Genomic DNA, 17,268 nt, shown 5'->3' with positions numbered 1-17,268 from the left:
TGGAGAAAGCAAAATTTTATTGCCAAAATGTGAATTTTTGATTTTTTAACTTTCATTAATTCTTTAAATTTACCTCAAATGTATACTTTATATATATCGATCGATTCGTCTTGACGTAAGGAATACGATTTTATTATATATAACCTTAAATTTTACTATTTAAAAATTTTTTTGATTAAAAAAAAATTTTTGGAAAAAAGACGATAAAATTTTTTTTTGGGGTATTTTTTAAAATCCTTTGGTCAGATTTGAGATATTAATATGATAAATGAGCCTACAAAATTTTATCTAAATCCATTAAAACCTGTTAAAGTTATCTTCTAAACAAAAAAGGGATCCACACACACATACATACATCCGGACAATTGATCAGGATCTCATATAACATGTTTCTATAAAGAAAAAAATTTGTTTCCGCCACTTTGAAGAGTTTTATAAACGAAAGGACTACAAAGCTTCCTCCACGAGGAAGCAAAATGATAAAGAATTTCACTTGGGAAATGACATGGGGTTTGACATGGAAAAATTTTTCAAAAAATGATGAAGGATTTTACTTGGTATTTAACATGGTATTTGACAATTAATTATTATTAAAAAATAAATAATTCTTTAATTTTTTATTATGCTGTCGTCTTCAATGTACCCTATTAAGTGTGTATACGAAATAAAAAGTGATTTCATTAACATTTGTGAAAGAAACGACGATTTAAGTTTAAAAATTTAATGAAATTCGTGAAAATTTTTTTTTCAGTTTTTTGCATTTCATATCCACGGTTTTTGTCCTATGAAAAAAAGTCAAAGGAAAAAAAGATGCGCCTTTTTATATCAAACAGGGTAATACGTTTTAAATATCAAAATTTCGAATTTCAATTTTTCGAACATTTTGGGTCGTTTGACTGGCTTAAGAGCATCCAGCCGAGCACTCGGCGAGTTGTTCCTCCCGACTCCTCAATTCAATCAGTGAGATTTTCACTGCCAATCAGAGAAAATACACTGGTTTCCAGTGAAATTTTCAATGAATAAAACCATAAAATATTTTTGATAAAAAAACAAAATAGCAGACTTTTTAATTTTTGACTTTGTTTTTTCAATTTAAATTGTTTAAATATTAATAAAAATTATGATCTTACAAGGAGCTATTATTAATAACATAATGTCATACTTAATAATTCGTTAATTAATTATTTTTAACGAAAATTTGACAAAAAAAAAATTTGTGGTCAAAAAAAATATTACCATTAAAAAATAATTTTTTTGTTAAATATTCGTAGTAAAAAAAATTTTTCCAAGACAATTATTTGTGGCCTAAAAAAATATCACGATGAGAATATAATTAACAAAAAAACTTACTCGTAGCACAAAAAAAATTTCACCATAAGAAAATAATTTTTTTAAATTTTCTTTGTAAAAAAATTATTGGTAGCTCAAAAAAAATATCACGATGAGAAAATAATTTTTTGTCAAATTTTCTCTGTAAATAAATTCATTAACTAAATAACGTAATTACTCGTTACTTCATTTTTTTACTACGACAATGTAACAAAAACATATTTGTAGCACAAAAATAATATCAAGATGAGAAATTTAATCATTTTTAAATTTTCTCTGTAAAAAAATATTTTGTGGCCTAAAAAAATTGTCACGATAAGAAAATAACTTTTTTGTCAAATTTTCTCTCCAATATAATTAATTAACTAAATACCGTAATAATTAGTTGATTTTTTTACTACGAAAATTTACCAAAAATTTATTCGTAGCACAAAATAATATCACAATGAGAAAATAATTTTTTTTCAAATTTTCTTTGAAAAAAAATTATTCGTGTCTTAAAAAAAATCACGATGAAAAATAATTTTGTTGTAAAAATTTCTCTGTAAAAAAAATTAATTAAATAATTAGCTTAATAATTAGTTAATTAATTTTTTTTACAAAAAAATTATTTTTTAATGAAAATATTTTTTTTGACCACAAATTTTTGTTTTGTCAAATTTTCGTTAAAAATAATTAATTAACGAATTATTAAGTATGATATTATGTTATTAATAATTATTTATGACATTAATTATTTATTAAGTTAATTATTTGTCATATTTAAAATAAAATAAAATATCTAATAAAATCAAATATTTCTAATGTTCCCGCGCTGCGTTGATGGCTTAGCTCTGGACTTTAGTTCGCTTAACGCCACAGGGAGGGCGAACATCACTCTTTCTCGAAGTTGAGGTGCCATTAGATTGGTATATAAGCAGTGATCGAAAATTTTTTTCTTGTCGAAATTTTTTTTTTGCCCGATGTCTCTCCTGTTTATTGGATTTGAGACAAATTCTTTTTTGGAAGAAATGGTTTCACTAATACTTTGATGACCATTTTTTTATTTTAATTTAATTATTAATTTTTCCCATTGGGTTTTTAAATTCATTTTCTTTCTTTTTATTTTTCCGTATGTATGCTCCTTTTAAATTTCCAGAATATTTAACGATTACATTTAACAAATCTTGAATTTTTAATTTCCTTAAATATCCCCTCACAATATGCCAAGAATCTTTAATTTTAATATTTAACAGAAATTCAAATCCAATATTCAGCTAACCTCTGTGACTGACCTTTATTATGCGCGGACATTTAAACATCAACTCAACCTTGTTTGGACCTCGCGACTCAAGTTCCCGAACCTCGTAAAGCGAGGTTCAGTCATGGTTCAAAGAAGTTTCGGTGCTGTCCGGGTACCCAGGTGTACCTCACAGATTTTACACTTTGAAAAATATTCGGCATGAATATTTTTGTAAATGCCCTATCTCTCATCTAGTGGTGAAAACCACTCCTGAAGTTCACTCCTAAAAAGTTTTTTTTCCTTTTTTGAAAAAATACCCTTTTACGCGTCAGGATATAATATACAGGGTGTTCCAAAAGTATGGAAACTTGCAAATATCTCGAAAGTACGCATTTTCGTGAAAAATATTAAAAACAAAAGTGGTTCCAAAAAAAAATACATTTTTGAAGCCAAAAAATTGGTCCCGGGACCCAACAGTGAAAAAAGAAGTATCATGAAAATTGCGTACTTTTCGAGATATTTGCAAGTTTTCATACTTTTGGAATACCCTGTACACATTTATTTGTATATTTTAATTTATCGTATATTTTATTTATGTTCTAAAGGGGAGTCACCACCTTCATTTTGAGTTCTTTACATTTTAATGATTACAGGAAGTTATATTTTGTTTTGGCATTATTTGGGTCCTAAAAACATATAGGATGGTCAAAAAAATTAAATTTTAATTTCTAAAATGGTCAAAAATTAACATTTTTTTTACCATCCTGTATGTTTTTAGGACCGAAATAATGCCATAACAAAATATAACTTCTTGCGATCATTAAAATTTAAAGAACTAAAACTGCAGGTGGTGACTCTTCTTTAAAACATAAATAAAATATGCAATAAAACAAAATATACAAATAAATGTATATAATATATCTTGACGCGTAAGAGGGTATTTTCTCAAAAAAGGAAAAAAATACTTTTTAGGAGTGAACTTTAAGGGTGGGTTTCACCCTTCTTTAGGGTAAGTCCGGAGGAGTTGGCCATAGTTTTTTTAAAGGTTTGTAAAAATAAGAAGAAAGTGATTTATGTATTAACTTTTATTGCTAATTAGACATTGAACATTTAACTTACAAATAATAATAGAAATGATAAATTTTTTAAATGTAAACAATCTTAAAATTAATATTTTAAAAAAAAACACGTTTGGCCATCTCTCCCGGAATGTACGGGGGAGATGGCCATAGGTGTACGGAAGAGATGGTCAATACTTTAAAATCATTCTTTAGCTTTTCGCTTTATCAGAATTCTTTATTTAAAGTGATTAATGTCTTCTTTTCTTCTTCTGACCACATTTCGAACATTTATCATTAAATTCAGTGCAATTTTCATGAAGCCAAAGGTGACAAGCATTGCACTGAATCCAGTCTTCGATAAGCGCTCTCTGTTTGTCTGTCTCACCAACACAACAAGTCTACAAGGTATTTTTTTGAGATGTCAGGGTGGTTTCCTATTTATTTTTGTGTCCTGAACACGATCCCGGGTTATAAAATTGCGTATCACGTCAGGATTTTGAGTAAAGTGGAAATAAAGTCTCCAAAACCCGTGTTTTTGAGGGTTTTCAGTATTTTTTTTCTCCTTAACCTGACAATTTTTTTATTATTTGAAATATTTTATTTGTTCTGATTCTTGTTCTTACATGTTGTGCAGGATTTAATTAGTTTAATGAGAAACATTTGTCATTTGTTTTCGCTTTCTATCACGTAAATTTTTTTTGATTTATCTTTCTCACATTTTTTAAAGCTTTTTTTATTACTCAAAAACGACTGTCATTTGTTTTACTTTTTCTTAGTTCTTACGTATTGTACAGAAAGTTATTTGTTTGGTGCATAACGTTTGTCATTTGTTTAAGTACTCTATTGCTTAAATAAATTATTTTGTTTCTGAGTTCTTGTGTTGTAAAAATTGTTCTTTTGGTAAAAAAAAGTTGTCATTTTTCATACTTTATATATGAGTAAAGTCATTCTGGTTTCGATTTCTCATATTGTGAAAACTGTCATCTGATAAAAAAAACGTTTGTCATTTGATTTACAATTCCTTTAGATACAGTCATTTAACATTTATTTTTGAAATAATTCCAAAGAGTTTTTTTGTGATTTAAATAATACTTCAAATTGATAATATTATTGTTAGTTAAGACTAGCAATGGGAAAAGAAAAAAGTTGTCCCTGTTGTTTACAACGGGTGAATTCTAATCGCAGGTTAATGTCAATTAAAGACAAAAGTATTTTAACTGTATTGAAAGATAATATTAATAGCATATTACTATTAATTCGCAGATATGTAATGCTTGTCGGCTATTTGCAAATAAGAAATGTAAAGTTGAGAAATCAGAAGTGTCAAAACAAAAAAGAGGGTCATCCAGTGCTGAAGATCCATAAGTGAATTCTTCGCCTCAAAAATTAGAATCATCTAACTTTTCAGGCGAAAAAGAATCATTAGATGCATCTGAAACAGATAATTCTTCTATTTCTAAGAAACTGAAACCTCCAATATGAAGATGTACGACAAGTCAATCTAGATGTTTTATTTGCAATGTGCTATGTGATGATGAATATTACAGACTTACAGGATTATAAAAGGATCAATATTTCAGACGGTTATAGAATACATATCTGGTACCATTCGTTCAACACAAGGACCGGGCTTGCTTAGCACTATTATTGGTAAAACTATGTACAGGCCTTTCGCATAGTATTTTATCAGTTTTATTTGCAATAAGTAAACGAAAAATAGGCAGAGCCATCTCAAGCGCAAGGTTAGCTCTCATGTTATCCTTTGTTCCTAAGTTTCTTGGTATAAATCACATTTCTGACGAATCAGTAATTGAAAAGCATACTACTAGTATGGCTAAGGTGTTGCTTGCAAATGGGGAAAGATGCTTGCATTTTGGTAGTCGATGGAACATATATGTATAGGGTAAAATTCCTGTTGCGAACTAAGTAAAAAAAAGTTTATTGGATCGGGCTGTAACTTGCACATAGTTTAGCCCTAGGGGTGAGTAATTTAACCACGAAGTTTGTTCGGTTTTTTCAATAACTGTCGGAGAGGGAGGGGGTTGAATTTTTTGGAAAAATTTAAACAGTGAATTTTTGAAGAGTTGTAACTTTTAAACAGAAAGAAGGAGAAAAATTTGTCCCACATGTTTCCGAAAGGTTTTTTCCTGCTCTTTCGAATGGTGCAAATTTTTTTTTTAAATTCAATTCTTGACCCTCTTTTTTGAAAATTAAACATTTTTTCGAATTATTTTTGAAGTTCGGTCCTTTTTATTTTTTTTATTTATTTTTTTTTAAATCTAAAAATGTGTGTTTTCACCACAAAAAATATTGAGATGTCCTTTTTTGTTATTTTCGAGATATTAATTAATTAATGTTAATAAAAAATGAAATATTTTACAAATAAATAAAGTTATTGCAATTCTGAAGATACCAATTGAAAGCTGACGTAATTCCGCATCCAACGAGCCCTATATGGACTATTTTGGATTGGAGGATTTTTTTATAAACAATTGCCATGTTAGCCAATTGTTTATTAACAATCCACTAACCTAAAGTACTTCATATAGGGTTCGTTGGATGCGGAATTTTGTCAACTTTCATTTAGTAACGTTAGAATTACGATACCTTTATTCGTTTATAAGATATATAAATTTTTATTAACATTAATTAATTAATTAACTAATTTCTTGAAAATAACAAAAAAGGACATCTCAATTTTTTTTGAGCTAAAAATGCACATTTTTAACTTTCAAAAAAAATAAAAATAAATTTAAAAAAAAAGACCGAACTTAACAAAAAAGTCAAAAAAATTTTTGATTTTCAGAAAAAAGGGTCACTAAGTGAAAGTTGACAAAATTCCGCATCCAACGAACCCTATATGAAGTACTTTAGGTTAGTGGATTGTTAATAAACAATTGGCTAACATGGCAATTGTTTATAAAAAAATCCTCCAATCTAAAATAGTCCATATAGGGCTCGTTGGATGCGGAATTACGTCAGCTTTCAATTGGTATCTTCAGAATTGCAATAACTTTATTTATTTGTAAAATATTTCATTTTTTATTAACATTAATTAATTAATATCTCGAAAATAACAAAAAAGGACATCTCAATATTTTTTGTGGTGAAAACACACATTTTTAGATTTAAAAAAAAATAAATAAAAAAAATAAAAAGGACCGAACTTCAAAAATAATTCGAAAAAATGTTTAATTTTCAAAAAAGAGGGTCAAAATTTGAATTTAAAAAAAAAATTTGCACCATTCGAAAGAGCAGGAAAAAACCTTTCGAAAACATGTGGGACAAATTTTTCTTCTTCTTTCTGTTTAAAAGTTACAAGTCTTCAAAAATTCACTGTTTAAATTTTTCAAAAAAATTCAACCCCCTCCCTCTCCGATAGTTTTTGAAAAAACCGAACAAACTTCGTGGTTAAATTACTCACCCCTAGGGCTAAACTATGTGCAAGTTATAGTCTTTTAAGATCTGATGGTAAGAAATTACGTGAATGGCTGCCAGAAGATACGATTTTTGTAGTAGATCGAGGTTTTCGCGATTCTTTAGAACTTATAGAAGACCTTGCTTTTGTTCCTAAGATGCCACATTATTACAGGAAGGAAAAAAACATGATGTTTCTGAGACAAACAAATCAAGGCTTGTCACAAAAGTTCGCTGGGTCGTCGAATCAGTTAACGGGTTGATTAAAACTTGTAGGGCGTTATCCTTATAAATAAGGATTTATTCTTATTCTATATTAATATAATTCTTACAAAAATTTTTAAAAAAAGGTACATTTTTTTTACATTTTTTTACATTTTCTTCGAACTACTAACCCCCTAAATTTTCAACTCTTTTATTAAACCCTTTTTAAAATCAATTTTTAATTTATTAACATTAGTAATTTAATGAAACTTGGTCCACTATTAGATAAATGTTTGAAAATTATGTAGCTAAATTTTTCAGACCTCTAGGTTCTTGTGAAAAAAGTTATAAGCGTTTTTGTTTTTTAACAATTAACATTGTGTCTTATGGGAATTAAGTACTTTTTCATAGATATTTACTCACCACAAAATAATTAACATTAGGAAATTGATGTAACTTTTTTTAATACAAAACAGATATTTAATGATTAAATATCTGTTTAAAAAAGTGTTATTAGGTTCTTGTGTGAGCTACAATAAATTAATTTTTAACAATATTTCACGTTTTATACGTTAAATTGAACAGCTATCAGAACGTCTGGCAACGTTGCACATTTGATCATGCATATTATACGTTAATTTTGCGCGCTAAATTTTAAAATGTTGATTTTGATAGCACGTATAAAATACGCTATATTTAAAAAGAAAATAAAAGTTAATAAATAAAATTGATTATACATTTTTAAAATTAAATTAAAGTTAATTAAATAGAGGGATAATTGTTTTATTAAAGTAAACAAGTCATATAGCAGCCATTTGCAACTCGACTGACGTAATGTGGTGTTGCCAGACGTTTCACAGTACCGAGAAAGTTAAATCATAAAATAATGGTTTCTGTTTTGATTAGTTCAGTCAATCCCTATAACCTCCTTAAGTTATGTATTTCCTAACAGTCAAATACTATACATAAGAGATTATGTTAGATTTGTCTGTGCTCTTTGCAATGCTTTTCGGCCTCCCAGAATTCAAGATAATCCCAATGATATGATAATAGCTGAGAGAATGCTTTAGTTAGTTTCTCGTCCTAATAAACTAAAGGACCGTGTGGAACTACAAGGATGGTAAAAAAAGAGTAATGTGGTTGCCAGTCACAGAAGACTCCTTGACCGATTTTCCAAAATTGACCTTTGAGGAATTAAGATTTATGACTTTAGGAGTTTACCAACTAAAGCAGGCTAAAAGCAACACACAAGAACATTTGTCCGAAACAGGTCGCTAATAAAATAGCGAAACACGAATCGGCGAACGTCAGTCATTTTCGTCGGAAAGATAAATTAATTTTTAAAATGGAGTATTCCGCTGATTGAAATAGTTGTTAGTCGCTGATTCGCAGCTGCATACTTATAGCTTTTTCAATCAGCGACTATTCGCTGCCAATCAGCGGATTTTAGCTGATTCAAATTTAGAGAGTAATTAATTATTAAAGTTAATAAAAAATGATATATTTTATAGACAAATATAGTTATTGTACTTCTGACGTAATTTAATGAAAGTTGACTTAATTCCGCATCCAACGAGCCCTACATGAAGTATTTTAAATTAGTGGACTGTTAATAAACAATTGGCTAAGATTTCAATTGTTTATAAAAAATCCTCTAATATAGGTCAAATTTTTTTTCATCTTTCTGTTTAAAAGTTACAAGTCTTCAAAAAATGAAAAAATCACTGTGACACGCTTATAGAACATCACATAAAAGCGTCCTTGTCGCACTTGTAGACTGATTCATAATTCAGTATTCTTATTGTACCTATAATTATATATAAAAGCATACATTGTGCGCGCGAAGTGTATGTTCCGTTGACGTAGGACTTTTACATTGTACACCGTTTTTCGTTATGTTACCAAAGTTTTCAACCAAAATAATAGTTTCCATAGCATTTCTACATATATCTATTATAAGAATCTGCAGTTTATAGAAAATCGATTTTTTTGAAAAAAGATGTGGTACTAACCCCTTTAAAAAACTAATATGCGTTTTTAACTTAAGAAATAAAGAAAATATTCTTTTTTTACAGAAATAATCGCCATGTGTGGATTTCTTTGGCAACGCGGCAGAAATTTTCATATAGTATAAAGTGGATTGTAAATTTTTTTTCAGTGGTATAAGTTTAATATTGTAAAGAATTGTTTAAAATAACATAGAGCCTATAGAAGAATTGTTCATGTCTAAAACCGAATTGATTGTCAGGAAATATTTTGTTTTCATTACAAAAGCGTGTTATTAAATTATTTATAGTTGCATCATATATTTTACTTGTAGTGGGCGTTAGACTAATTGGTGCTAGATGGATGGATTATATTTTTAACTTTTTTATATATTTGAACTACTTTTGAGTTTCCAAGAATGAGAAAAATGATAGTTTTAATTAACTTATTTATTAAATATAATTAAATGAAAAATAGAAATAAATAAAATATCTAAATTAAAAATATTTTCATAACATTGCAAGAAGCTTTCTGCAAACTTGACAATCATTTATTGCAAGCTGACCGTATATTTTTTGCTAAAATCGTCAATCGTTTACGAAACTTCAACTATAAAATAGGTATTTTTTTAAATTAAATAAATTATAATTTTTGTTTATAAAAGTATTAAATATTATAATATTAAATAATTGATAATGTATTAAATATTATGACTTATTAAAATTACAGCGTTTTCAGCTGATTTCGGGATACTTTATGTGCTTAAAGTTGTCTGAAAATATTTGACTTTGTTTTAATTGATCTACTTTTAATGCTGCTATGCAGTGAAAAATACTATGTTATACACAAAGAGTCAGGTTGGGTCAAAAAGTGGCGGAAATAGGACTACATAGTTTAAGGACACTCCCTTGTAAGTTTGTGCCTCCCATACTGTAAATTCTTGCATAAGGTTCTGTACAGAGATATGAACACGATCACGTTCCAAAAATAAATTTAACATAATTTCTGTACGTGACTACATATAGCAAGTCTAATATGAAAAAATTGCTGCAAAAATTTTGTTGAATTTAAATTATTCTTCTAATACGTAATTTTCTACTATACCTACCCAGTGGACAAAAAAAACATGTTCGTTCGAAAAACGTTCTTAAAACGTTTTAAGAACATTATTTGGCGGACATGAAACGTTCCAAAAACGTTTTTAGAACGAACATGGCGTTTTGCCCACTGGGTACTTTAAAAACAAATGTCCAGTCGTAAATGTTCAAGAAAGCTACTGCGCAACCTTCAAAGATTTATCTAAAATCACACATATTATAAAAAGATTCTGTTGTAATTAAAGTCGTATGCAATCATGTTCATGTTTTTCAATAAATGAATAATAGTTTTAGCCAAACAAGAATTGGATCAAGTACATGTAGGGGAGCTAGGGGCTGATTGTAGTGGAAGGTGGGGGAATTAGAGCCCCTTATGGAAAATAACTAAAAAAACAACTTATTCTTATAATAAAATATTGTTTCGGTCATATTTTACTCCTTTTGTTATTTATCTTTAATTATAATTAATTAGAAATTAACCCAGGTGGAAAAGTTCCCGGTAGTGACTACCGGTAGTAACTACCGGTACCGCTACCTGTACAGTCACTACCGTTAGATATCACGTTTAAAAATTAATTTTTGTCATGAATATTTTTGATTAAAATATAATTTTTTAACCAATAATTCCTTTAGAAATAAATTTTTTTCACCAATATTTTTAATTAAAAAATTTTTTTTAATGAAAATTTCTTTTAAAAATATATTTTTTCTTTCTGTTAAGAGGAGGAGGTAAAATCCTAATTATTATTAGCAAAAAAATCGCCTTGGCTTGCGATCACTGAGGTTAAGCACAGCTGAGTACAGCTAGTACTTAGATGGGTGACAGTCTCGGTGCTCGCTATAGCCCTGGTGTTTTCACAGTGATCGAGATATATCAAGCGGGAGGTTTAACGTCAAGGATATGTTTGTGCATTTGGATGAATATTTAAATGTACATTCATAACTCGACAGTCAATAAACCGGGATCAAGAAAGGGTCAGGCAAATGCGAATACTTCTAATAAAAGTTGGCTACTGGCCGCAATTTGGGGATTTTTGGAATTTGGGATTTTGAGAAGTGAGGTTAAAGATTGGGGATAGAGAGCGTAAAAACCTTAAAAATGTTTACGCAGAAAATCTAAATAAAATAAAAAAATAAAATGAAACTACCGTTAGTGTCTGTACAGGTAGTGACTACTGGTACTACCAGTAGTCACTACCGGGAACTTTTCAACCTGGAAAAAGAAAGAAAGGAAATTTGTAAAAAAAAATTTTTTCTAAAAAAATGTATTTTTTCCTATTACCCCACCTGTGAAGTATTGGGAGCTCTTACTTAAAATTCCAATAAAATGATAAAATTTTTATTTTCTTTCGATATTTTTTTTTGTTAATAATTCTCGACAGATGAACATTTTACAAAACATTTAAGACGTAAAAAAGACCTGCAACTTCTTTTGTACTAAAATATCCAATAATAACACATTTTAGACAATAAAACACAAATATGGATTCTGAGAAATTAAATATGCAACAATATCAAATTTTATAAATGAATCTTGTTTAATTTTCAAAAAAGTAAGAAAAGCCATATCGAGATAACGAAACTCTTCTGGCTGGCTATCAAAATCTACACATATTTATCTCTAATAAAATCACAAAACATAATTAAATAATAAATTTTTAGCCATTTACTTTGATCTCCGGAAATATTTTCCATTCAAGAAGAAAAACTTGAAAACTTGATTTTTCCATGTAGTTTATACAAATCTTTCAGAAATGTGACCATTTGTCTTGGTATGACACACAGGAAGACTGTCCAAGTTTTTCGAGTTATTTCCACGAAGTCTCTATGTACTTGAAATTAAAAAGCTCCCATTACCCAACCTTCCCCTAATAGGGGGAAGTTGTAATAAATCATTTTTACCGAAATTTTAAACATTTTAATTATTATTAAAATTTGTTTTTTGTTCTAGGGTGAAAATTGTAGCAAAAACATTTCCGGCTGCGAAGTAATTCCCTTCAGGAAGGGTTTCAATCACGTACCTGTACACCTGATATTTTTTTAAAAATTATTTATGAAGTATATTTTCTTTCTCTTTAAAGTGTACCCAATAAAGTTTTTATTTTCTTATATTTCTCATGAAAAAGAAAAATTTTTATTTTATAATAATTTTTAAAAAATTACACACATATTTAGCCATCGTGGCGCACGGATAAAATGTCTGCTTTTTCATGGAAATGCCCAAAATTTTTATTACATATCTCAACACGAACCTTCATTTAAAAAAATTTTATTAGTTGACCCTAATATTTAAAACATTTTGCAAAAATTTAATGTATTACTTGTATTATATTTATCATTCTGCAAAAAGACATTTTTTTCATAAATTCAAAATTTTATATTATAATATTGCGTTTTAATTATAATTGTTACAACATGCCCCAACACGGGTCAGTTTATTACAGATGGTTTTTTTTAAATGCGAAATTTTTTAATGTTTTATTAACTCACTTACTAATAGAAAGTTCATGAACATGCACATGAACCATTATTATTGACACAACAAAGTTTGTTACAAAACTTTAAAAACTTTGTAACGCAAGCTGAATACAAAAAGGACATTTTTATTTGCCACTTTAAAGAAAAAGTATGTACTCACCTAGAAAAATGCAGGTATTGTTATGTGATAGATATTCAAAGTCAAACTTGTGAATAACTAAACCAGTATATGCTGCAATAAGACTAGCCATGTGACACATTAATGTCTTTCCATGTAAATTATGAAGTTCGGGTACAATTGCATATACCATGAACGTAATTAGGAGAAATAGAATAGAAATAATCATGCCAATCGGATGAGTGCTTTCGGCAACATTTTTGCTATCATCTTCACAAAGTATAGCTGAGAAATTGTATATATAATCTGTCCAATCCAAACAATAATCAGAAGGTAAATAATACTGCTCCGAACTTCTTTGAAGCGAACCATTCTTATAGAGAAAAAACATATCTTCTGGATATTCAGGATTAAGAATTATTCTATTAAAACCATTGGGACACACAATCATACTTTGTACTATATGAAAAGCTTCTTCAAAATTATTAATTCCCCATAGGTCTCGATCTAAGTTCTGTTTATCAAGTCTTAGTGTAGGTAATGATCCTTTGACTGTTGTAAAATCAACACATAAACTTCCATTCAACACTTTTCCAACTTCACAACATTTTCTAATACATGGTTTTGATAAGTTATTGCACATACATCCATAAGTAATATTATTGTTATCATCAATCCAATAAAGATCTGGTGAGTAAGATCCTTGTCGATCGGTCAAAGTTTTGTTGGCCAGTATGGTGTAATTAAAGAGACGTTTTGTTAGTGAAGCAGGACAGGGTGAATATTTCATTTCTTCACAGCAGCATTGCATTACAAAACTGTACAATAAAACAAGTATTCCAACTTTTCTTTTACACATTGTTACCACCGTTTTTATATTTACATTTATTTTAATCATCATTTTGGATAAATAAGGCTGATTTAAACTACATTGTTTAAAATTAAATTATACTAATTTTATAATAATTTTTAAAATTATTCACTTTACTAACAATAAACACTAATAGTAGCATTTTCAATTTATAAATAATAAATATTCTCAAATGATCAGAGACTTTAAACTACTAAAAAAATTTCTAACAAGTTGAAAATTAAAAAATTTTTATGAATAATTTCATTTTTATGTATATTTATTTTATATTAATTTATTAAATCGATTACATTTTCATCATTATAACTTCATTCATTTAATTATTTAATGCACTTTTCAATACATTCAAAAAATTTAGTAATGTTAAAAAGGAACTGTTTCTGTCAACTACTCGCAAAGAACTAATGTCAAAAGGCATGAGTTTGTTTGAATGTCGATAAGAGCCTGTGTAAAAGCAATGGTGAGTCTTTGCGCGGGCGCATAGAAATATCCACTCCAGTTTAGGTTTTCAGTTTAGATTAAGGAAAAATATCAAATCCCAAATTAATAACTTTTTGATAACTTAATTTTTACTAAGATAAAAATGCATTGAAAATTTGACGGAAACAAATTAAAAAAGTCAAGTTTTTAAACGCATATAAATTTTTGATATTAATCTTTTTTTTAGTTACATTTATATTAACTTTAGTTCAAATATATTATTGATACTATATAAAATAATTTATAATTATATAATCTCATTTATATTTAATTTAAACAATTTATGTTAATATTATTTAAAGAGTTCCTTATTGTTAATAATTGTAAAGACTGTTTCTAAGTATGCAGAATTATAAATTATTTAGCTTAATTACATTTTTTATTAAATTGTCTATGCCTTCAAAGGGGAACGTTAGTAAATGAAGACACGCACTTTTTGTTTTTAAGCCCCTTTCCAACCTAACTCACTCTCCCCCCCCCCTCTCTCTCTCTCTCTCTCTCTCTCTCTCTCTCTCTCTCTTAGTTTAAAAAAAACGACACATTTTCTTGATCCTCATTTTCTTATAACATTAAAAATATATAATATTGTTCTGCGAGAAATTTTAAGGTGTTAAAACGTTTATTTGACATTATTATTTAAAATTATTATTATTAAACTAAAATACTAGTTTAAATTTGATAAATCAGACATAACTGCAGTTGATTACATAGAAACGTCACGAAATCTACTAATATTCTTCTCCGACCTCTATTATTACATCTCAATGGTTGGCTAAGAAATTGTTTATACAATTGTGTGACGTAACACAAAATCCAACATCCTTCCCCCTTTTGTTACAAATACTCTTACCTTTTCTCTTCTTTCATGTATGCCTACGCAATATTATTTAAACGAACCTTACATCTTTGTAATTTTTCAACAATAAAATTGTATGGCGTTTTATAATTTTACAAGACAATACAATCATTTTAACTCAGTTAAGTTATTCTCAAAATTGCACAAAAATTAAGACAATATTGATTATATTTGCCTTTAGGAAATATTGACTGAATTTAAGGCATTATTATCCATTATATTCTCCCAGAAATTATTAACAATTTCATTAAAAATTGATTGACGTCAATTTAATGATTAAAATTTCGTCAAAATGACTACTCGAATTGACGAAAATATGTCCCACATTTTGACCACTTTTTGATCATTTTTAAAATTGACGAAATTTTGACGACTTATTAATTTGACCATTTTCAAAATTGACCTAATTTTGTCAACTTATCAATGTAGACAAGTTTTGATAACTTACCAATATTTGATATTAAAATTATGTACTAATTTCTTTTAATTTCCATTTACATTCAACTTATGGTTGTGATAAATAAAAGACGTACCAAAATATTATATCCATTATTTTATCATTGTAGTAATGTAATAAATGTTTATGTTTATACTAATAATCACAAATAACCCAGGCAAAAAAGTCGGAAGTGTGCCGAACCTTACGACCGGTATGATACCTGCCCGGTAGTAATATCGGACATCCACCGGTGCCGGCACTGTGATACCGGCCGGTTACTAAAAAACAACCGGCCCCGTACCGAAAATTCAATCCCGTTTTTATTCCGGCAATGGAGTTATGCCGGCATCAAAACCAGTACCGACCCTGTAACAACATTCTACAGGCATTTCCGGAGGCCCAGTACCGGGCCGGTATCGAAAATTCTACCGGCGTGGATATTTCTCGGGTTATCATCCATGACCGGACTGCTCCACGCCGGCGGAAAGCCGCTCTTCTGCCGGCACCAGCAGGATACTTAAAGTCCACAGTTGGTATCGTCCCGGTACCATGCCGGTCAACGATTTCTGCCTGGGAATGTGTTTATTTTTAAACTATAATTAATTTAATTATTATTTAAGATAAACTTTTTCTTTCTTTTAAAATAATTAAAACAAATAATCCAAATGAACTTGCTTTTATTTATTGCGAGCAATCTAAATTTTAAATAAATGTTATATTTTCAGCGCAGTAACTAGAGTAGAATATTATAGAGTTATATATATACTAGGGGGGCTTCGCGCGCCAACCCCTTATTTAAATTTACTAAAAATATTAAATATTATTTTGATTAAATTTATATTTAATAAAAAAATTATAAATTTGAACAGCAGAAATTTATTTATATTTTAATATGAACATAAACTATATTTTAACTTGCATCCATAAACTAAATTTTCATCTATTCTGAAATTGAAAAATTAATTAGGGACCGAATAAGTTTTTATTGTATGTTTTTAAAGATTAATATAACCCAATTTCTTTAAATAAAATTTATTACTTCATTTTAAAGAATTTATTTCTAAGATGCACCGCGGATGACGTCCTTCTAACACAGTAAAAACAAAGTCTTAAACCGTTTACACCTTAAATTAAGCCCATATATTTTGCATAAGTCTGTCCTTTTTTAATTGGTCTGACTCCGTTTACACCTTAAATTCAGCCTCAAAAATAGGCTGAAATCAAGATTTCTTTTTTAGTGTGAACCTATAACCCCAAATTTTGGGGTAATGTCAGATTTTTTCTATAACTTTGACCAAATTTTGAGGTTATGTTCGCTTACACGCCTATGACCTTCAACGTAAATTTAAGGTTATGTTCTTCTTTGACCTATGACCTTTAAAAGTTTAAAGGGAGGGTCATATCTTGACCTCTGATAATAATTTTGAGGTTATGTCCGTCTCTACTTCATCAAAAACTTTGGTTTTTGACATATGTCCTTGATTTTTGAAGTTATGTTCGTTTTAATCTATTATTCTGTCGTTTGACCTTGAATATTGATGTTATGTTAATTTTTAACTTATGTTTTTGATATAGATAGTACAATATCTGAAATTTTCGAGACAAATTCTGAACGGTACGCGAGTTTTAATGCTTCGTGAGTTGAATGGTAGGCGAGTACTGTGAGCTTCCGCGTAGCGTCGAAGTTCTCGCCTAGCGTTGATTCTTGAA

General features: G+C 28.6%; 2 protein-coding genes across 3 annotated transcripts in view; one reads left to right on the top strand and one right to left on the bottom strand.

Moving 5' to 3' along the window:
- LOC127287467 (beta carbonic anhydrase 1) overlaps positions 1-12,295 on the top strand; it is a 246,247-nt gene extending 233,952 nt beyond the window's left edge. The window contains exon 4 of the mRNA XM_051314483.1: positions 12,268-12,295. The gene's annotated coding sequence lies outside the window, so the exon portion shown is untranslated. The remainder of the gene's footprint in view (positions 1-12,267) is intronic.
- LOC127287452 (G-protein coupled receptor Mth2-like) overlaps positions 1-14,171 on the bottom strand; it is an 81,705-nt gene extending 67,534 nt beyond the window's left edge. Inside the window, exons 1-2 of one of the 2 annotated variants that reach the window (XM_051314403.1) lie at positions 14,074-14,171; positions 12,955-13,730 (exon numbers count right to left, since the gene is read on the bottom strand). In XM_051314403.1, the coding sequence (XP_051170360.1) occupies positions 12,955-13,730; positions 14,074-14,099 (802 nt within the window). In that variant the 5' untranslated portion in view covers positions 14,100-14,171. Of the gene's footprint in view, positions 1-12,954; positions 14,045-14,073 lie in introns of those variants that run through there. The other variant, XM_051314395.1, reaches the window with a different exon arrangement.
- Between the last annotated feature and the right edge of the window lie 3,097 nt (positions 14,172-17,268).

Source organism: Leptopilina boulardi, unplaced genomic scaffold (genome assembly GCF_019393585.1).
Source record: "Leptopilina boulardi isolate dan_hultmark-lab unplaced genomic scaffold, ZJU_Lbou_2.1 LbouV2_122, whole genome shotgun sequence".
In the NCBI taxonomy this organism is placed as follows: Eukaryota; Metazoa; Arthropoda; class Insecta; order Hymenoptera; family Figitidae; genus Leptopilina; species Leptopilina boulardi.
Note: the sequence above shows the minus strand (reverse complement) of the source record. Positions and strands in the feature narration are given on the sequence as shown.